This window comes from Liolophura sinensis, chromosome 8, assembly GCF_032854445.1.
Source record: "Liolophura sinensis isolate JHLJ2023 chromosome 8, CUHK_Ljap_v2, whole genome shotgun sequence".
Classification (NCBI taxonomy): Eukaryota; Metazoa; Mollusca; class Polyplacophora; order Chitonida; family Chitonidae; genus Liolophura; species Liolophura sinensis.
The window spans coordinates 7,720,423-7,742,555 of NC_088302.1; the positions used below are offsets into that span (position 1 = coordinate 7,720,423).

Here is a 22,133-nt window from a genome sequence, read left to right on the forward strand (position 1 = left end):
GATACTGACGACAAACCAACGGAAATGTTATAATAACGTTACAGTTGCCGAGCGGTTAGCGTGCTGTCACAGAAGAATGCCTCGCACCAATGCAATCGCTATGAGTTAAAACCGAGCTCATGCTGGCTTGAAACGGCATTTCACCTATACGACGGCGGCCAGCATTATGGTGGGAGAGAAACCGGGCAGAGCCCGCGGGAAACTCAAGATCATCCGCAGGTTACTGACAGAAGAGTGAGTGAGTGATTGGGGTTTAACGTCGAGCTCAACAAGTTCATATGACGACGAAGGAATCCTTAGGGTGTGTGTAATGTACCTCCTTGTTGCAGGACGGATTTCCACCACTCCTTTATCTAGTGCTGCTTCACTGAGACGACTTACCGAAGGCAAGTAAGTGGCCCCGCCCGAGCCATTATACTGATACGGGTCAACCAGTCGTTGCACTATCCCCTCCATGCTGAACGCCAAGCGAGGAAGCCACAACTTCCTCTTTTAAAGTCTTAGGTGTGACTCGCAGGATCGAACTGAGAGAAGGGGAAGCCAGCATTAGGTTGACTTCAGCTCACAGCGACCACATATTTGGGGTCATTGCAAGAAGGCCCTCAAAAAAGTTGTATTCGTTAATGGCAATGTTTTCCTATTCTTTAATAACTTTCCTCCCTTATGTCAATAAGGGGCTGGTTACATGATGTAAAATTAAAAATGTATGAAGCTTGATCTATATCTCGTCAACACAATACCACTTGAAATACAATGATGCCATCAACTATACATTTTGCCTCCACTATTTGCACGTTATTTTCCGTACAAATGATACCATACCATTATTTTTAACCATCTTAAAACTGATGATTCACTTTCTCATCGTACTGCTTACATACATACCAAAGAGTTTTACTTTTTCAGCGGCGGTCATGCTTTCACTGATAGAAAGGAATTTAAAACGCCTATCGTCAGGATCAAGTGGAACGAACTACACACGAACAGCACTTTATAGCATGGAACATAATGAAATAAATGGTTTAAACACCAACGAGAATAACTGTACTCAGAGTGTAAACTCCATAAGTAACCTATACCGTTTTTTATGGTATTGCATCGGTACAATTGGCACATAATTGAGCGATTATTCATGTGAAGTGATGCGTTTTTTCCACATCCGATATCTTTATTAAACATCTCGAAGTACAACTATTATTACAAATATATTGAAATGCAAATAAAACTTAACACAAACGTTAATTTTAAATTCATAATTTTTCTAATGACAAAATGAGTTCACCGGGTAGAACAATAATGATACATTTATCTACACCCGAACTGATAAATTCGATTGTCACTCTGTACCGCCAAGAACAACACAGTTTAAGGACTAACTGCATGCGGATTCATACACCGCGCCGCTTTAGACAACACAGTATGTGTGAAACCTCCAGCTTAACGAAGTAAATGATTTAAATATTAATGACAAACAAATTCTCTCACAGTGTCAAATAATTAACTTATACTGCAGCTCTCGTGGTATTGCAGCCACACAAGTACAAGAATTTTCATGCGAAGTACTGTGTCTTTTTCTCACATTCCTTATTTTAATTAAACATCTCAGAGTAACTATTATCACCAACACATTTAACTGCTAAAAAAACGGGAGAAAAAAATTAATAGTTTGAACAGTTACCACAAACTTCAATTTCAAATTTTATTCTCACCTGATGGTAAAATGACAAAGTAAAACGAGTAAAGCAATATGAGCATATGTAGAATTTCTCCATACTAGAACTGAGGCAGACTCTTGCCTCTCCGTACTTCCAAGGAGCACACAAACTCCAGGAATTACAGGAGTTATATTTACAGCGGGAAGTGTGACTGAACTTAAGTACCCCTTCTCCCCAATACGGCATTTGAGAACGAAGAAATTTGGATCTGGATTTGAAAAATCTATCATATTCAGACTCATTCGACCACGGTTTGATACGGTTATGTGCAGAGACTGAGAGGCGCCTGTTGACATCGATTCAACCCACGAAAAGCGAGAACTGTGTTGGGCTACTTCCTCAACAGTGTTCATTGTTACCTCCCCTTCCGTCGTGTTCACGTCTTCGGACACACGCCATCGGTAAAGGTTATCTCTGCCAAGGCCACCAAAATATAAATTCTTTGTGGCGTAAAACATACCAGCAGAATTTGCCGGTTTACTGCCCACCAATCTAATGTGGTTGCCTATATTGGTGTTCGGGTCATTTAATGCACTGGCAGGTACTTGATACAACTTCACTCCAGACAGTGAAGAGAAATAGACGTATTTGAAATCAGAAGAAATAGCCAAAGAGTTCAGGTTCACGGTAGAATTCAACAAAATGCCATCGACAGGAATGGAGACACCTTCGTTAGTTTGCATTGACGCGCTATCTTCATGTCGATGACTTGTGTTTGCGATGATGTTGTACACTACAATTCCTTTGCTAATGTCCACTATGTATACGTGGGTCAAGTTCTGACCTTGTTCATACCCCAATACCATTCTGCCCAGCAGACTGCTGTTACTGTCTACCACATTGGTGGGGAAAACGTATCGAGCATGTTCTCTTAGATTTTTCATATCAAAGACCACTATCTTTGCTGGACATCGTATTTGATCGGCGGAAGGCAAACTTGACAGAGCTCGCCCAGCGTCAATAGCCCACATCATACCAGTGTTGTGGTCGATTTCCATTCCATGTACACTCTGCAACGCATTGCAGTCACCTGTGAAAGAGAAAATCGAGATCTTATTTATTTCTGTATTTATTCATTTATTTTTTTATTTATTTGTTGTTTATACTATATATTTACTCATACTCAATATTTTTTTTAATTCTACAATGGCGGTCAGTTTCATGGGTGGAGGAAACCGGGCCGCCCGACATTTATTTATTTATTTGTTTCATTGTATACTCCTTATGACTTAGTTGTACGAGTGTTCAGTAGTAATAATAATGAAGTCGAGGCATCACCACATAAATGTAAAAGGTGTCACAAGCGTTCGATCCACATCACAATGATCCCCGATCAGTGGTGATGCGTCGGCTTCAATATTTTTACTATTTCAATGCTGCTTAACGTCATAATAAATGACTTTTAAATTACACGTAGGTAGAAGAAACCGGAGCGCCACCAACTCTGGGTAAGTTACAGACGAACTTTTCCACATTTGGCGTGCATGTGTACAGATATATGCACACCACATTCACAAAAAACATTTGGTGTTTGCATTGTTTTACTTATTGTATGTTAAATGTGATGACAACACAACACTTTCGGCTTAAGCCATGGTGCTAGATATAAAATGCACTTAACTGAGGGTTATATAACACTGAATGCGCTTCTTGAAACTGGCCCCACTCAGAATAAAAACCTGACTGAGATAAATTGATATGAGGACGTACTTCGTCGAGTTTGAACCCTCAACTAGTGAGTTTTATTGATTGAAAGACAAGCGTGAGCTAGGGAAAAATGGTCACTTCAGACATTTACAGGGTATTTATGGTACTAGTATATGACAACACTATTTCACGCTAATTAACGCATGACTTTTTCTTGCTGTTTAATCCTAATTTTCACTTTGGGATCACTGCGATAGCCATTGCCGAGGTATATGGTATACATTACTGTCAACAAAAGGAGTACACGCATGCAAAGCCAAAGTATAAGTCATCTTGGGATTAAGATCTTAAGGTTACATGGAGCTATTATTTATTCGTTTCCCTGGTCACAACGAAGTGTGCAACATTTCACTTACAGAAAGACAGTCAAGCATAAAGTGCATGGAAAGAAAAAGCTGCATCACATCACATGTAATGTATGTGCGTTTTTGAAACTTTATATTCATAGATTCAAATTTTCTGTTTTTCATCTGAAAAATTCCTTAGCGTCTTCACCTTGCGTTTAAGTGTAAGAAATCAGACCTCGCTTGGCATTCCAGCTTGACTCAGCAGAGAAACCACAGTTCCGTGACATATCTTGAAAAGGGGCCATGTAAACAAAATCTTCGTTTAATGGGCATATATAATTTGCTTTCAGTCTTTCATATTGTTTACATGTGCGATTGGCGAGTGAAGGTCACATGTGCATTGTGGGAATCTCTCTGTTGTTCTGATTTCATCTTTTCTCGACAATTAAACCAATGACAAGTTTCTTCTTGTCTTAACCGACATTTTTCGAAATATGTAGGCCTAGGGCATTTAGTTAGGACTCATATTTTGCAATTAGCTGAACCAGCTTCAAAATTCTGAATTTCTCTGGGAATATGTCCGTTTAAATGAAACTCGTTCGAGACGAGGTGAAAGTTTTCTACATGTTTCTCATGTGAGAATGTATATAATATATATGAGAGTGTGTGAGAAGAATACAGAGACCTTTTCCACGTAATAAAGAGCCCCCTGGGGGAAACAGACTAACTCTCATATGTGAAAAATCTCATGTGTGAACAAAGGTAGTATTTCAAGAAAACATCTGTGAGACATATTCTAAGCCAATCACAACACAGTTTGATAACCACTCTAACCAACCTCATGTAAGGCTTAACCTTTACATTTTGGAAGGAAACACTTATTAGTGGAGCACGTATATTCACTGAGGACTGTACTTACGGGTGAATCAAACTGTAATATCAAATGAGTAATTTGTTCTGAGGGGAAGAAGGTTAGCTGGCATGTCCGCCTGGGTATTGGGAAATTTGAATGTTGAGACCAGTGCCCATGAAACCCTGTTATATGCCCCCATCACATTCTGTCGTTGTATCATACAAGAAGATGTCACTGCGTGTAAAATATTTCAGTTAACTCCACATTATTTTCCTGTTATCTGAAATGGCAAACCACTTACATGTATGTCTGAAAATCGGAGAACAAAATGTAAGGCCCCTTAATTGTCCTGTAAACAGAATGTTGGGTGGGAAAAAATGTTCATGGCCCACCACCCTGCCCGAAGTTGAAATCGGTGGATAGGAAAAAGGGAATCAATGGATAGCAAAAATAAGGTATGGTTCGAGCCAGGTCTTTTTCCAGTGAAATTGTCCGCGTGGAAGTCCATATGAGCAAAGCTGGGCGTTATGGTAGGAACGTCCAGTTTAGCTTTGAGCTAGTGCATTGTTAAATCACGTGTCAGCTTCTCCCGTGGAGCTAACATTAGGTACTGATTTTGTAAGAATGTGATCCATTTCGCAGGCATGCGTGACTTTACTCAAAATAGCTTTAAATGAATTTTTCTCATGATAATATTTGTGTAACTATGCAGTTTTAAGACGTTTGACCCACGGGGGAGGTAACACACGTCCACTTGATGTAGAGTTTTGGATTCACCCATATGTCCACAGACCCCATTAATTTTCCATAAGCGACACTGTTAACGTTTAGCGCTCTAGCTCAGTCCAAAACACTCTGTGCCCAATAAGCTTTGGTGCATACCTGGCCCAGCCTGTGAGAAGAAAGACATAAAAATTTTGACATAGGTTGATTGTCAAAATCTGGCCCTTTCTATGCCGACAGCTGGGAGGGGTGCCTACCAACGCCAAAGGGGCGTCACTTGCAGCCTCCAAACCACCTGTCTCCTTGTGTCCCCTCGCCCAGAATTTCAGACTTTCATCATTAAAACTTATACCTTCCCAAAGCGTAGACAATTTCCATCATTTTGATACCCAGCATGCACCTGTACACCAAAAATAGCAGGCTGGCAGCGAAAAAAACTTTACACCCCAAAATACACAGAATTACATTCGTCCCCAAAACTGAAGATGTAATGGGATACTGTATCCGTACAGAAACATTCAGAAATATCCTTTGGTACGAGGGGAGATAATTCTTGAGAAAGGTGTAATAGCAGATTGAGTAACTTCCCCTTATCATGTCTGTTATACTCAATGAAGCCACATTTAGAGAGAATTATTACATTCCTAGAAAAACAAAAATGTCCCTCGTCTCCTTTTTCAGAATTACAAAAAGTTACAACAATGTTCGTGTTTAGGGATTTTGAGATACACGAAGACACTGGCTTATGTGTTTTACTTTACTTGTATCTGCATACTGCAAATTCAGGATGTAAAGAAATAAATTTCATATCTTAGTCCTTTTTAATTAGCCTGTAATTGGACAGCAGCACAATCTCAAGTAACGTGCAATATCACTACAAATTCACTGTATATGACACCTGCTAAATACAGGATGAAATCTAAACTAACACAATTCTCAAATGTTACAACACCCTTTTGGAACATGTAAACTTGATTTAGCTCCTGTAGCTATGGTGTGATGATAAATTATATTTATGTATGTGTGCCGGTTAAAAAAAATGAAAAACATGTTAATGATGTGAATTGAAAACGTGTTTTGGTCATGAATTACAAGCATATATGGACAGATAGGCGCAGGTAAATAACTGAAAATCATTGGGTATCGATGGTGCTAAACCAAGCTCAAAGCACCTCTTGGTTTTAATCTTTATTAACTATTTTCAACTTTTCAACGACTAAAGCACTCTTAATCTGTGGAATTTCTGCTTACAATTATAAAAATGAAGCTGAAACGATTCATTTGTGTCACTAAAGATGCAAGATTCATGAAACTGTGCAAATTAGTTCTCACTTAGTATCACTTATTGGGGCTCCAAGATAAGACTATGTAAGGACAAGTTTGAGAAATGTAGAATTAAAGTTGAAGTAGTCCATCTAGATGGACGTGCTATTTTAAAATATGACATTCATCGTAACACTGAGTCCATCCTCGCCTCTAAAACATCATGGCGCGGATTTCCAAACTTCAACTCAATCAAGTCAGCGCTGACGGCACCCAAACTTACTGCACTAAAAACACAATTCTTTTTTATGCCTATCTATGTTGAATTAAGAATATTGAAGTTGTGCTTACAGACAGCAATGGAAATATAATGGTTTCAGAAGGATTTAAATGCCAAAACTCAGTCACATATGTCACGTGACACTTCAAAATGACTGTCGACGAAATATCAATGTGACCACAAGGCAGAAAGTTAATTAGTTTCATCGGTGAGGGTAGTAAATGAACAGAAATGAACAGAGCAGGTGAGTTAGGTTGCCATGAGTGGAAAGGAGATGAGAATTATTGGTTTGAAATCCTGGTTATGTTATTTGAGACTGGGAGGAGAGGATGGGCTTAGTGTTATGATAAATGTTAGAATTTTGAAATCCATCTCAATGTTGAAGACGAGATTTTCGCATTTTGCAACTGCTGCAGTGGAAATGAACACAATAATTTTGCATTTGTTTACATTTTATTTTATAAAAGATTGGTAGATACTAAGGCCATTAAGCTCATTTGAAGGCTTGATTCTAATGTAGATGAAAGAATCAAATCATCTGCAAAAATAAAATAGTATTTTTCTATAAAGTAACACAAAACTTCCTTGATACTATAGCTGCATTTGTATGACGAGCTTTATATGATTTCGCCAAGACTTGTTCAAGCAGTGAAAATGAATACTGAAACCTGTAAATAAACCCCAAATTTACATGATCAGCATTGTGCGCGAAAAACCATCTTGGCATCACTTGAATATGACTCTGGCATAATCTGGAGTGTTACCCAAATTATGCGCAAAAATGCGTAGTTTGCTATTCAAAGTTTCGAAGTGTAGAACTGATGGACATAACTGGTTGCTATACGATAGGTTTTTTTTTTTTTTTAATGAGTTTTCATGGTTTACATCAAGAAATTATGAAACTATGGCGGAAATATTGTAATTTGTACCTACCTAGAGTATTATATTCCAAGCTTGGAATTGGCTTTAAAACAGGAGAAACGCCATCAATGCGCGAAGTAAGTACAATATTCAGGGTTGAAGGAACACCTCGTTCCAACCGAGGGACTGTAATGAAAACTTCATCGTTGTAAAAAGATATCTCCTGTAACATGCATTTGGTTTCGTCGTAGGTCCGTTGTCTATAGCTTGTTGTCTCTCCTGGACATTTGCCCAGTCGAAGTCGAGCGCCCTCCAAGCATATTCGACCCAACACATTTCTGAGATGGTCTCAGACAAAAACATGCCAACCAAAACCAGTGTGAGAAGGTTGGACATCTCTGGTATATCGGTGAAATAACTTGGAGACGTTTTACCTTCAAAGTTCAGTTTGTGCTGTTGCTGTTGCAACCAGGCAGACGAGTTCAAAAGATGCGTGACGTGACATACATGTGCGCGCGCGATGACGTCATCATAGACGTGTGCGATGTTGTTTTTTTCCTGCGCCTCAGCCTTTAAAGGGGATAGTTCAAAGCTCAAACCTAAAGTTTGTAATTTTCTTCGGCCATGATTTGCATCGTTTATCAATGACAAACTTTCAGAAAGGAACATATAAGTGTCATAAATTAATTAACTCATTATGATAGGAGGAAACCCGGCAGAGACAGGGAACCCACTGCAATGGTAAAGTAAGCTTTTAAAACCGCTGATTGTTCCCGTGTCTCGTGTTATGCGACTTCCACATGTAGCCTATCTGTCGGAGAGACAAATTGTCCCATTAAATTTCACCAAAAATCGAGGAATAAGGTTGAGCTTTTGTATCCCATACTCTTAAGTGCATTGTATGCTACTGTTCATAATACTGATATAATTCATTTCTTATGTAATACATGTTTACATCATATCACAACTAAACAGAATAATTATGCCAGTCTGCACTGTTTATGAGGTAAGAACTGTAGCAAAGCTAAATGTTTAGTGATCATTGGCGACACTCGCTCATTACAGCAAGAACAGCTGCATTCGCGTGGCGTCATTGTTTGCCTCAAGGCTATATCTATGCCATGGGCCCTACTCATCGCTTGAACCCCTCTCCTTAACATATACCATGTATGAATTATCATTTAAAGGTTTTGGAGGTTATTACAAGTGGTGACGTATTGTGATCTATTGCAAGATAACACTGGTCAATTCAGCTTTAACCCAGGTCCCATTGCTCAGGGAAAATTAGCTTCTTTAAAATTTCAAAATGTAAATATAGATAACCTTTAAAAAGGATTATATGACAATAATAATAAGTGAGAAGATTTTGAAGTTAACTGAATAATATAAAGGTCTGTAAAATTGATCATGTAACAAAACGTACATGTATACATTCTAGATCTGAACCCTTATCGTTATAGGTTATAGTTGACCAGGATTAGGTAGCTGACATAGGCCAGACTAAGTCTTAACTTGTGATGTTTTCTCTGAACTTAAAGGGCTTTACAGAAAAGATTATAGCGAGCTGCATGGCAATGGCAAAACCGACTGTGTACAGCGTCATTGCCTGAGGATAGAAGATTTCATTGCATGTTTTTGACATAAGATAAGCCAGATTTATAAAGGAAAAATCTTCCCAACATCATCAATGAAGATGTCCCAAATGAGAAGGTTGAGATGGTATTGAAGAACTCCTTTCATTATATGACGTCACGCTCTATTTAGCTAACATGGCAAAATGGCGTTGCCAAATGAGTGGCTAGTTACTGACAATGAATAGCCATATAATCAGTTATAGAATTTTTTAAACATTTTTAGAGCACCTCTGGAAATCTTCTTTGGCTATGAATTCACAAGTAGTAACTGACTTTACAGGCCCCTTTATTCACTTCAATTAACATCAAAAGCAACAATGTTTCCTTTAGTTCTACTATCAGCAAAGCTTACCAAGGTAATAGGCCTAACAGTTCATAATCATATATGTATTCCCATTTAACACATCTTTTGGCAGACCTATACCTGTTTTCACATGAACACATCTGTATGCATAAATTACTAAACAGTAATAAGCGCTCTGTTGATGATCAACCTTTTAACCATAAACAATTTTCATAAATATTACTGAGATGGAAAAGAATTTTGTCCATCAATGGATTAGCAGGCGACAACAAACTACCGGTACTGAGTGCATCTTATTTGGACCTACGTATACGATGACCAAGGTCTCTTCTTGTGACGTCTTATGACAAAACGGATAGGCCTACGTTTTAATTTTAAATTTGTAAGTTATCCGTATTTGGATAGTAATAAACGTTCTTGCGTGTAGAGAATAGGTCTATATGTTCTACATGTATCTCACTTTTAGTACGTGTAGGTCCGATTTCACAAAGCCACTTCTTACGTAAGTCAAAATTTGAAACATCTTCAAAATGCTTTGTGTTTGGTACAGGGAGCGCATAGTCGGGAAGACTATAAGCCACACAAACTCCTCACATCACATGCGCCGGCAACTAAACAGTAAGGAGTTCAAGGCAGAATTGATGTGTGTTGTTCGACGGCGGAAATGTGTAAATATGTATGTAAGCGTGTAGAGATTGGGTACAGCGAAGTGTAACCCTGACATAATCCCAGAAAATGGTGAAAAACATATGTAGTTATGCAAGTCAGTATAGGACTGTAAATTGAAATAGCAAGTTCGGAGAAATAGTTATGTCACGAAAACTGGACACTGCATAGTGAACTAAGGCGTCAAATATTTTCAAATTTATGTACGACTTTATCATCGAGGATACTAAACATAGCGCAATGGTCCAAGGTTAAAAACAAAAAAAATTTTTACCAAACACCGAATATACACATTTGTGAATGACAAGTAATTAGGATAGATCTAATTTAAATTAATTCAGCAACGTTAAAAGTACGTACTACCTCCATATTTATGACATTTATACGGTCGGTAGACATGGTAATGTCAGAATGTCAAATAAGGAGGGAATTCAGTTAGCTGGCTGAATTAAATCTAATTAAAAGTAAGATAAGACATAGACTAAAAGCACATACAGATCACTTTCATTTTCTCATGAAAATGTATAAATTATTGTGTACAATAATCTACAAGTGTCCATCTAAGGAACTCCACTAAATGGCTAAAGACATGAAATTAATATGAACAATAAACTGAATGATTGATATTACACTGCACATGTATAACTGAATCAGCATTTTAGGCACATTAGGAGTCTCACAATTTGAGTGGACAGACTATGTAAGATGTATATTTAGCCTGCCAACTACCATAAAATCACACTTTTCAGATTAGTTTTCGGGAGCTACTTGTCTTGTCTAAGCCTCTGTTAACTTATGAGACGTCTGAAATACTGATTTAGCTTATGGTGAGAAATCCCCAAAAGCTGAATATGGCTAGTGCCTAAAAGGATAAAATAGGCTTGTTTCCCGACAAACTCCAGGTTGTTGTTCAAGTCTATGCTATTGTCTAGTAGGACAGAATTAGGAAAGGATTGAATTAATGTACATATTTGACATGTTCTGTGATTCTGAGAGTTGGTTATTCTGCTGTGTGTAATAGGGACAAAGACAGTCAGGTAAAGATCTACGAATTTTCTTACAAATGCCGCACAAGCACACTCGCAAACATAGCTAAATCTGAGCAGAAATGTTTAAATGGAATAATACTATCTTAGAGACAACCTGAATATCCTATAACATCAGATAATAAAGATGTCACTCGAAACAAAAACCTAAATGCTTGTAAAGTTTGATTGTTGCAATATGTAATATTAATTGCAAACAACATCTTGGCATCTGAATTACAAATTAATACAAGTGCCTTTTAATGATCACATTGTGTAGAGGATGCTGGATGTAGAAACTAATCCTTTCCTACCTTCTCTCTGTCTCAAATGCATTGTGTGGCAATTTATGGTCATTTCGATTGTAAGAACAAATTGCAGCTAGCACATTTTTATATTTATCTAATCTAAATGGAGTAAATTTGTGCATGTGTCATTTTTATGCCCTTTGCATCAATATAAATTTACAAAGGTCAACTGGTGTGATTTGATCCACACATTTTCTTCAAGCATGCTGTTGAAAAATACTATTGAAATTTTTGTATACATCTTTCATCTGCACCTAAACTTGTGTTGATTGTTTTTTAAGTTTCATGACAGACTTATACAGCAGGCCCTAAGTACAAAGTTACCATCTTCTGGTACAAGCTTGGGTTGGGAGGCGGGGAATATTTAGAACAACCCTAGTTATTTATAGTTTGATCACTTCCATAGCCTTCTTATTTTAATATTTACAGTGGCTATATTTTTTATCCCTCTTATTCACAGCAAAAAGGCCACCCCATCATATAAACTTTATTCGTAAACATAAGATTTCAATATTCATGTGGCAGTGTGCACTGTTTGTGTTGTCAGAGCCATTGAGGATAAGGATGTCTGTGAATTACGCGGCGGGCCTATCCCCCTATGAACACAAGGGGGTGGTGGGACAGCCAGAAAACTTCGACCAGGATGACGTGGTGGAGGAAAAAGTGAAACAGCTGGCAGAGTGGGTGAGAACAAGCAAACACCTGGTGGTACATACTGGGGCAGGTATCAGTACATCTGCAGGCATCCCTGATTTCAGAGGACCCAAAGGTGAGATATTTATTCATCTTCCTAATCACTGGAGTGTGACTGGTTTGGACTTTACTGATTGGTTTTGATTCATACTGATTGGTTTTGGCTCATACTGGAGAGTGATTGGTTTGGACTTGTACTGATTGGTTCTGGCTTGCTCTGATTGGTTTTAACTCTTGATTGAGAATGATCGCCTGATCGGTTTGGGTTTGTACTGAATGGTTTTGGTTCATACTGGCATGTGATTGGTTTGGGCTTGTACTGAATGGTTTTGGTTCATACTGGCATGTGATTGGTTTGGGTTTGTACTGAATGGTTTTGGTTCATACTGGCATGTGATTGGTTTGGGTTTGTACTGAATGGTTTTGGTTCATACTGGCATGTGATTGGTTTGGGCTTGTACTGAATGGTTTTGGTTCATACTGGCATGTGATTGGTTTGGGTTTGTACTGAATGGTTTTGGTTCATACTGGCATGTGATTGGTTTTGGTTTGTACTGAATGGTTTTAGTTCATACTGGCATGTGATTGGTTTGGGTTTGTACTGAATGGTTTTGTCTCATATTGGCATGTGATTTGTTTGGGTTTGTACTGAATGGTTTTGGTTCATACTGGCATGTGATTGGTTTGGGTTTGTACTGAATGGTTTTGGTTCATACTGGCATGTGATTGGTTTGGGTTTGTGCTGAATGGTTTTGGTTCATACTGGCATGTGATTGGTTTGGGTTTGTACTGAATGGTTTTGTCTCATACTGGGATGTGATTGGTTTGGGTTTGTACTGAATGGTTTTGGTTCATACTGGCATGTGATTGGTTTGGGTTTGTACTGAATGGTTTTGGTTCATACTGGAATGTGATTGGTTTTGGCTTGTACTGAATGGTTTTGTCTCATACTGGAATGTGATTGGTTTGGGTTTGTACTGAATGGTTTTGGTTCATACTGGCATGTGATTGGTTTGGGTTTGTACTGAATGGTTTTGTCTCATACTGGAATGTGATTAGTCTGGATTTGTGCTATTTGGTTCATTCTGGAATGTGATAAGTTTTGGGCTTGTACTGAACGGTACTGGTTCATACGGGAATGTGATTGACTTGGGTTTGTATTGATTGGTTCATACTGGAATGTGATTGGTTTTGGCTTGTACTGAATGGTTCTGGTTCATACTGAAATGTGATAGGTTTTGGGCTTGCACTGAATAGTTTTGGTTTATACTGGAATGTGATAGGTTTTGGGCTTACACTGAATGGTGCTGGTTCATACTAGAATGTGATTGGTTTTGGCTTGTACTGAATGGTTTTGGTTCGTACTGGAATGTGATTGGTTTGGGCTTACACTGAATAGTTTTGTTTCATACCGGAATGTGATAGGTTATGGACTTGTACTGAATGGTTTTGGTTCATACTGGAATGTGATTGGTTTGGGCTTGTACTGAATGGTTTTGGTTTATACTGGAATGTGATAGGTTTTGGGCTCACACTGAATGGTTTTGGTTCATACAGGAATGTGATTGGTTTGGGCTTACATTGAATAGTTTTGGGTTATACTGGAATGTGATAGGTTTTGGCTTGTACTGAATGGTTTTGGTTCATGCTGAAATGTGATAGGTTTTGGGCTTGCACTGAATAGTTTTGGTTTATTCTGGAATGTGATAGGTTTTGGGCTCACACTGAATGGTGCTGGTTCATACGGGAATGTGATTGGTTTGGGCTTACATTGAATATTTTTGGGTTATACTGGAATGTGATAAGTTTTGGGCTTGTACTGAACGGTGCTGGTTCATACTAGAATGTAATTGACTTGGGTTTGTATTGATTGGTTCATACTGGAATGTGATTGGTTTTGGCTTGTACTGAATGGTTTTGGTTCATGCTGAAATGTGATAGGTTTTGGGCTTGCACTGAATAGTTTTGGTTTATACTGGAATATGATAGGTTTTGGGCTCACACTGAATGGTGCTGGTTCATACGGGAATGTGATTGGTTTGGGCTTACATTGAATATTTTTGGGTTATACTGGAATGTGATAAGTTTTGGGCTTGTACTGAACAGTGATGGTTCATACTAGAATGTGATTGACTTGGGTTTGTATTGATTGGTTCATACGGGAATGTGATTGGTTTGGGCTTACATTGAATATTTTTGGGTTATACTGGAATGTGATAGGTTTTGGGCTTGTACTGAATGGTTCTGGTTCATACTGAAATGTGATAGGTTTTGGGCTTGCACTGAATAGTTTTGGTTTATACTAGAATGTGATAGGTTTTGGGCTTACACTGAATGGTGCTGGTTCATACTAGAATGTGATTGGTTTTGGCTTGTACTGAATGGTGCTGGTTCATACGGGAATGTGATTGGTTTTGGCTTGTACTGAATAGTGCTGGTTCATACTGAAATGTGATAGGTTTTGGGCTTGCATTGGATAGTTTTGGTTTATACTGGAATGCGATAGGTTTTGGGCTCACACTGAATGGTGCTGGTTCATACGGGAATGTGATTGGTTTGGGCTTGTACTGAATGGTGCAGGTTCATACTGGAATGCGATTGGTTTGGGCTTACACTGAATAGTTTTGGTTCATACAGGAATGTGATAGGTTTTGAAATTGTACTGAATGGTTTTGGTTCATACTGGAATGTGATTGGTTTGGGCTTGTACTGAATGGTTTTAGTTCCTGCCAGAATGTGATAGGTTTTGGGCTGGTGCTGAATGGTTTTGGTTCATACTGGAATGTGATAGGTTTGGGCTTGTACTGAATGGTTTTGGTTTGTAATGATTGGATTTGTCTCACACTGGAGTATGATGGATTAGGGCTTATACCGAATGTTTCTGGATCGGAATAATTACTCTAAATCTACAAGAGTGCTCTTTGTTCTCTTCTTAGGTTAAGAATAGATACATATATGTATTGCTGAGTTGGTACAGCCCTTTTTTCATACTGAACTAGTTGAATGACTTTTTATAACAATACTTTAACCAGTCAGTTCAAATCAGGTTCTGACTGGTTTGATCTCTACTTAAAATTACAAGGTTTTTTGAGGTACCTTGTGGAGGCTATGGTCATGTTTTTCTTTTTTTGTCCAGTTTTCTATACTAGAAAACCTCTTCAGTGTGCAATTTTTAGTACAGTGTAAACACGAATAAAATGTGTAACTCTTCAACCTTTTTGCATGTTTGCTAGGTGTTTATTTCAAGCATTCTCTGAGGGCATTATTTTCTATAGACTTATAACGATATACTTTTGGAATAGCCCTTAGTTTGCCAACCTAACCAGTGCAGTATTGTTTCCAATGAAACTTTTAAAAATTCAGTACCAATGCAAAAGAGGAATAAATTGGTCTGAAAGTTGTTCCAGTTTGACATCCGTTGTATCTGTGTACCTGTAGGTGTTTGGACACTAGAGAAAAGAGGGGAAGCTCCTAAGATCAGTGTGACATTTGATGAAGCTGTACCAACTCTGACCCACAGAGCTTTAATTGCATTGGAAAGAGCAGGTAATTGTGCTTGGAGTCAAACATGTAATAAACCAATTTATTTTTTTTTCGTATTATAGCTCATCATAAAATGCCATGATATGTGATTGTTTTTTACACGTGACTTGGCAGCAGAAATACTGGCTTCCTGAGTAAACAGATCACAGAGTAGAGTAAGATGGTTTGATGTAGTATTACTGTACTGACAATAATCTTTATGATTCTTTTCAGGTTACGTAAAGTATGTCATCAGTCAGAATATAGATGGCCTTCATCTACGCTCTGGCTTCCCTCGTAACAAACTGTCAGAGCTTCATGGGAACATGTTTGTAGAGGAGTGCGACAAGTGTCACACACAGGTAATGTACACATAAATCAGGACAAGTGTCACACACAGGTAATATACACATAAATCAGGACAAGTGTCACACACAGGTAATGTACACATAATTCAGGACAAGCGTGACACTGGTAATATACACATAAATCAGGACAAGTGTCACACACAGGTAATATACACATAAATCAGGACAAGTGTCACACACAGGTAATGTACACATAATTCAGGACAAGCGTGACACTGATAATATACACATAAATCAGGACAAGTGTCACACACAGGTAATGTACACATAAATCAGGACAAGTGTAACACACAGGTAATGTACACATAAATCAGGACAAGTGTAACACACAGGTAATGTACACATAAATCAGGACAAGTGTCACACACAGGTAATATACACATAAATCAGGACAAGTGTCACACACAGGTAATGTACACATAGATCAGGACAAGTGTCACACACAGGTAATATACACATAAATCAGGACAAGTGTCACACACAGGTAATGTACACATAAATCAGGACAAGTGTGACAGGTAATATACACATAAATCAGGACAAGTGTCGCACAGGTAATGTACACATAAATCAGGACAAGTGTAACACACAGGTAATGTACACATAAATCAGGACAAGTGTCACACGCAGGTAATATACACATAAATCAGGACAAGTGTCACACACAGGTAATGTACACATAAATCAGGACAAGTGTAACACACAGGTAATATATGCATAAATCAGGACAAGTGTCACACACAGGTAATTTACTCATAAATCAGGACAAGTGTCACAAACAGGTAATGTACACACAGATCAAGACAAGTGTCACACACAGGTAAAATACCCATAAATGAGGACAAATGTCACACACAGGTAATGTACACATAAATCATGACATGTCACACAGGTAATGCACACATAACACAGGACAAATGTCACACATAAGTAATGTACACATAAATCATGACATGTCACACACAGGTAATGCACACATAACACAGGACAAATGTCACACATAGGTAATATACACATAATCAGGACAAATGTCACGCACAGGTAATATACACATAATCAGGACAAGTGTCACACACAGGTAATATACACATAAAACAGGACGTGTTTTCAATTTGTTTATACACCCAATATATCACAAATAACTGATAAAATGTAAAGTGTATCAGACAAGTACAGATCTTCCTGCAAATTATTTCCCTAGACTCCCTAGTTCTCTCAGATTGTTTGAAAATATTGGTTGCTGTGGCAGTTCAATACCTAATTCTTCAGACAGGTACAAATCTTACTGATCACTTAATCATTGCTTTCTTTTTTGTTTTGTTTTTTTTTACTGTTTCTTGATGGGACTCCAGATAGATTTCCATAACTTTGATTCAAAAGAATATTGTAGGAATTGGATTCCATGATTTCTGTAGAAAGATGAGCAGTGTAAGGTGATTGTCTGATTCCAAGGTCTTTTGGCAAAGTAATGGAGAAATTGTATATCAAATAAACATACATGCGTTGTAAATGTCATTCTTTGTAAATGTCAACCTTTGTACATGTTATTCTTTGTAAATGTCATTCTTTGTAAATGTCATCCTTTGTAAATATCATCCTTTGTACATGTTATTCTTTGTAAATGTCATCCTTTGTAAATGTCATCCTTTGTACATGTCATTCTTTGTAAATGTCATTCTTTGTAAATGTCAACCTTTGTACATGTCATTCTTTGTAAATGTCATCCTTTGTACATGTTATTCTTTGTAAATGTCATTCTTTGTAAATGTCATCCTTTGTACATGTCATTCTTGCACAACAAGGCTAGGCCAGTGATACATGTCGAAATATGGTAACCATCCTGAATCAGTATTTGGATATAGCAGCTGTCATGTGGGCAATCTGTCATTTGTGGGAAGATTGTCAAAATATTGGGAATCTTGCTTAATGAATTACATTTAATACTTAATGTAAATCTTTTTTTTCTTACAGTTCGTTAGCAAGAAATGTTCACCTACAATTGGACTGAAGTATACTGGAAGCCCTTGTCAGAAGGCAAATTCCAAGGGAATCATGTGCAGGTATTGCTATAAACTCTAAACAATAACACATCATATTTATGATGCCAGTGAGGTATTAATCTATGAAGCATTAGCTCTTAGTTAAGTGAAATTAATCAAAAATACCTTGAATCGGCCGGAGATGTTTGATTTTAACAGCACTGGAGTGTTCAGGTGCATAGCAGACGCTCTAACCCCTGGTTGACCACTGGTTGACCACTGGTTGTGTTTTGTGTTTATAGAGGACGACTAAAGGACACTGTCCTGGACTGGGAAGATAACCTACCAGACTGGGATCTCACTTCAGCAGAGAACAGTGTCAGGTCAGCAAAAACAAACATGTACTCCTCATTTTATGTGAGGAATGCATGTCTTCTACAGCAATACAGGAGACATTTCCCCACCTTAAAGAGCCCAGAGTTTTGTGGCCAGAAATTCATATTGATTAATCAATCAAATTTTCTTTGTTTATCAAAAATAGCTCAAATTATTGCCTTTCATTAAAAAGCACACTCGTGCCTTTACTATTTATAGTGTTAACATAATTCCAAAGTTTGAAAAAGTTATAATGCAACCCACTTTATAAATTTTAGAAACTTTATGACTGATTTTAAATGGTAACACAAACACAGATGGGGCTGGTATTTTGTGAAAGACAATTATTTTGGCTATTCAAAAGTATGGGCAAACTTTGATTGGATTTGCTTTGATAGATTTTTGTCAAAATCTCCGGAATAGCCTCTTTAGATTAATCTGTTCTTTTCCAAGCCATTTCACTTTCGCAGTTTGCTTAAGGCCCTTGTTGGCTTCACCAGTGCATCTTTGTGGATAATTAGACCTTGACCAGCCAAGTCACATTGAGGTCACAGCGAGGTCAAAGTCGTTTGACTGTAGCCTAAAGTCATTAGATTTGTTAAACTGGATATGGTGGTTTCCTTTGGTCAGTTCAGATTTTTATCACCCATAAACCTGACTGGTGCCCTAAAAATGAAATGCCAGTATTTTTGTGTATGGTGTAAAACACTATTCTATAATATATTGATAAATATATTGAATTACTATTATGTACAAAATTTATTGTTTACTTTAAAATACATTGTATGTGTTTCCCAAACAGGCAATCAGATCTGAGCCTCTGCCTGGGAACTTCGCTGCAGATTGTACCCAGTGGTAACCTCCCTTTGGTAACCATCAAAAATAAAGGAAAGCTTGTGATTGTGAACCTACAGGCCACAAAACATGACAAACGCTGCCAGCTGAAGATCAACTCCTATGTGGATACAGTGATGAGCCAGCTGTGTAAACTGTTAGGTGTAACAATACCAAATTATGATGGACCTCACTACGTGCTTAAATCAGAGCACCCAGTAAAACCAATCAAGGGTGTGAAGTTTGATGTGAGACTTAAACAAGACGATGTCAAAACAAGTGATGATGGACAGTGTGAAATAACTGTAAAGAATGAGCAGGAAAAAAAATCCTCGCCTGAGTCACCATACACAAATAGCTCAGTCAAATCAGAAGATTTTTCACATGGTTGTTGTGAACTTAAGCATGATGCACAGGCTTCCTGCCTATATGTACAAAGTCAGCATTTACTTGAACCATCTCATGCACCCAATGGCACCTCATTACAGTCATCTCATGCACCAAATGACACCCCATTACAGTCATCTTATGTATCCGTTGGCACCTCATTACAGTCATCTCATGCACCAAGTGACACCTCATTGCAGTCATCTCATGCACCAAGTGACACCTCATTACAGTCATCTCATGCACCAAGTGACACCTCATTACACTCATCGCATGCACCCAGTAACAACTCTATACCGTCATCTAATGCGCCCACTGTCACCTCATTACAGTTATCTCATGCACTTAGTGGCACCTCATTTCAGTTGTTAGATACACCCAGTAACAACTCTTCACAGTCCTCCCATGCACCCAGTGTCACCCCATCAGACAGTCACAGTTCACACCTTTCTACTTCATCAAGCTTACATTCAGAGCCCGAGTCTTTTCAGAATGTACATGGTCTCTCCCAACAATCTAGTCAGCCAAGTCACAATAATACAATGATTAACCCAGATGAGAATAACTCTGGCTGTGATCAGATTAATGAACCAGCCTGTAAACTACGAAAAACATAGTTAGGGGCCAGGTATAATTGTTTTATTTTCCTAGATATTTCTGTATTTGTAGTACGTACTGTATGTATATAATGATAGATATGGTGACTGAATGTATGCCATGTGTCAGTCTTTGTTATATACTGTGTTATTCAAACCTGTTTCTGCAGCTCACTGGCCGGGTATTTAACTACATACCCAGGTGAAGAATTCTGACCTCTATATATCAGAGTTTTCTATAAATATATGTCATCCAGAAATACAATTTTTATGTAATTCTGAAAACATATTTTAAACAATAACTTTATATTTTGATTTCAGCAGTGGAAACTATAAATTTTTTGATGAAATCATCAAAGTCTTGATGAGAGGTACTCTATATAGCAATAGGTTTTTCTGTGGATCCATGGCCCAGGATTGCTTATATTTGGAAAACTAATTAGAGGTGAATCATGAAACTCATAGTTTACAGCAAAGACCTTTTTTGTGAGACCTCTGGTCAGGTTTTGATACCAGGCCGATCTCTGCATATGTGTTCCTTATTGAATTAATTCTATGATTCTGATTGGTAGTTGGTCTTTTGTACTATAGCCGCTGTAAATACTGTATGATTTTCATACTGTGCTGGTTCATTCTATATAACTCCAGATCTATGTAGAAAACGTTTTAAAAGAGTTCCTGGATTCTGATTGGCATGTGGATCAGGTCTTTTGTAATTGGCTCACATATGTTAAAAACTACTAAGAGAAGAATCATGAAGCCCACAGGAAACATTGTGAATATGTGAACTCTTGAGTTTGAATACCAGCCTGATGCATGCAGACAACATCTGATGTCAGAATTACGATTTTCAGATCCCAGTGCCAAATATCACATGGCTGCAGTAACATGCACTCTGGCAACATTTGTTTTCTACAAACAATCAGCGTGGAAGAAAAAATTGTGCCACATTGAATGTGGCTGTTATTTTGTCCATACTCACATGACATTTCCATCAGTGTTGATTTGTTTATGTAAACCACCACAATCTCACAAGATCCAGATGACCTGTTGGCGTCACGAGGAAAATCTGTGCCTGGCGTAATTGTTTTTGGATTTTTTGTTGCCGAAAATTAAACGGGCCGAATTTTTGATCCAGTTTTCCAGAGTCCGAATTGCTTGTTGTGGTGACCCGCACCCGAGTAAATTTTGAGGTTTTTTGGTTGCCAAGATCAAGAAATTCTGTTTTAAATGACGAGTGTTGTCTGCAAGCACTGGGTTTGAGTTGGTTATGACTGAATCATTACAGCATTTTGCTTGTCATATAGTAATATTACAAATGGTTTGAGTTGTTGATGTTCCATAAACTACATGTTTGTACAGTAACTAAACATAGGTCTAATAAATGGTTGCTTCTACACCATGTAACCCAGACCACATGGGTATTGTAAGGGTCATGTAAAATTGTGGCCAAGAGGAAAATAAATGCTCAGTGGTAAATCCAGGGCTAACTGAAAAAAGAAAATGAAAATCTCATTTTTCTTCCCATCTAATAGGCCTTGTTTCGGTCTTTTTTTCTTGGCGAAAATCAAATACAGGTTCTGCATTCAGTTAGTTCGGGTCGAGGAAGAAGATTCCACTTCCGCGTGGTCCTGAACACGACTACCATGTTTATTAAAGGTTTTATGCACCTGTTGTATAATCGAGGTTTGGTGACTTCTACATAAAATCGCTACTAACCGTCAGGGAGGTTCAGATTGGATCAAAACTGGGC

At 38.0% G+C, this 22,133-nt stretch overlaps 2 protein-coding genes across 5 annotated transcripts; one reads left to right on the forward strand and one right to left on the reverse strand.

The window, feature by feature from the left end:
* Positions 1 to 1,147: 1,147 nt before the first annotated feature.
* Positions 1,148 to 8,175, reverse strand: LOC135472681 (protein yellow-like). Its single transcript, XM_064752300.1, has 2 exons — positions 7,762 to 8,175; positions 1,148 to 2,745 (listed from the first exon to the last, which is right to left on the reverse strand). The coding sequence occupies exons 1-2, from the start codon at positions 7,919 to 7,921 to the stop codon at positions 1,706 to 1,708; spliced, it is 1,200 nt and encodes a 399-aa protein (XP_064608370.1). The 5' UTR covers positions 7,922 to 8,175; the 3' UTR covers positions 1,148 to 1,705.
* Positions 8,176 to 10,238: 2,063 nt separating this feature from the next.
* LOC135472414 (NAD-dependent protein deacetylase Sirt6-like) lies at positions 10,239 to 21,861 on the forward strand. Of its 4 annotated transcripts, none has more exons than XM_064751912.1 (7): positions 10,239 to 10,270; positions 12,174 to 12,395; positions 15,758 to 15,865; positions 16,076 to 16,203; positions 18,181 to 18,269; positions 18,491 to 18,571; positions 19,366 to 21,861. In XM_064751912.1, the coding sequence occupies exons 2-7, from the start codon at positions 12,191 to 12,193 to the stop codon at positions 20,399 to 20,401; spliced, it is 1,647 nt and encodes a 548-aa protein (XP_064607982.1). In that variant the 5' UTR covers positions 10,239 to 10,270; positions 12,174 to 12,190; the 3' UTR covers positions 20,402 to 21,861. The 4 variants fall into 4 exon arrangements, with proteins under 4 accessions (XP_064607982.1, XP_064607980.1, XP_064607981.1 ...); XM_064751910.1 differs by having other exon boundaries at positions 10,244 to 10,303; XM_064751911.1 differs by having other exon boundaries at positions 10,265 to 10,365.
* Positions 21,862 to 22,133: the final 272 nt, after the last annotated feature.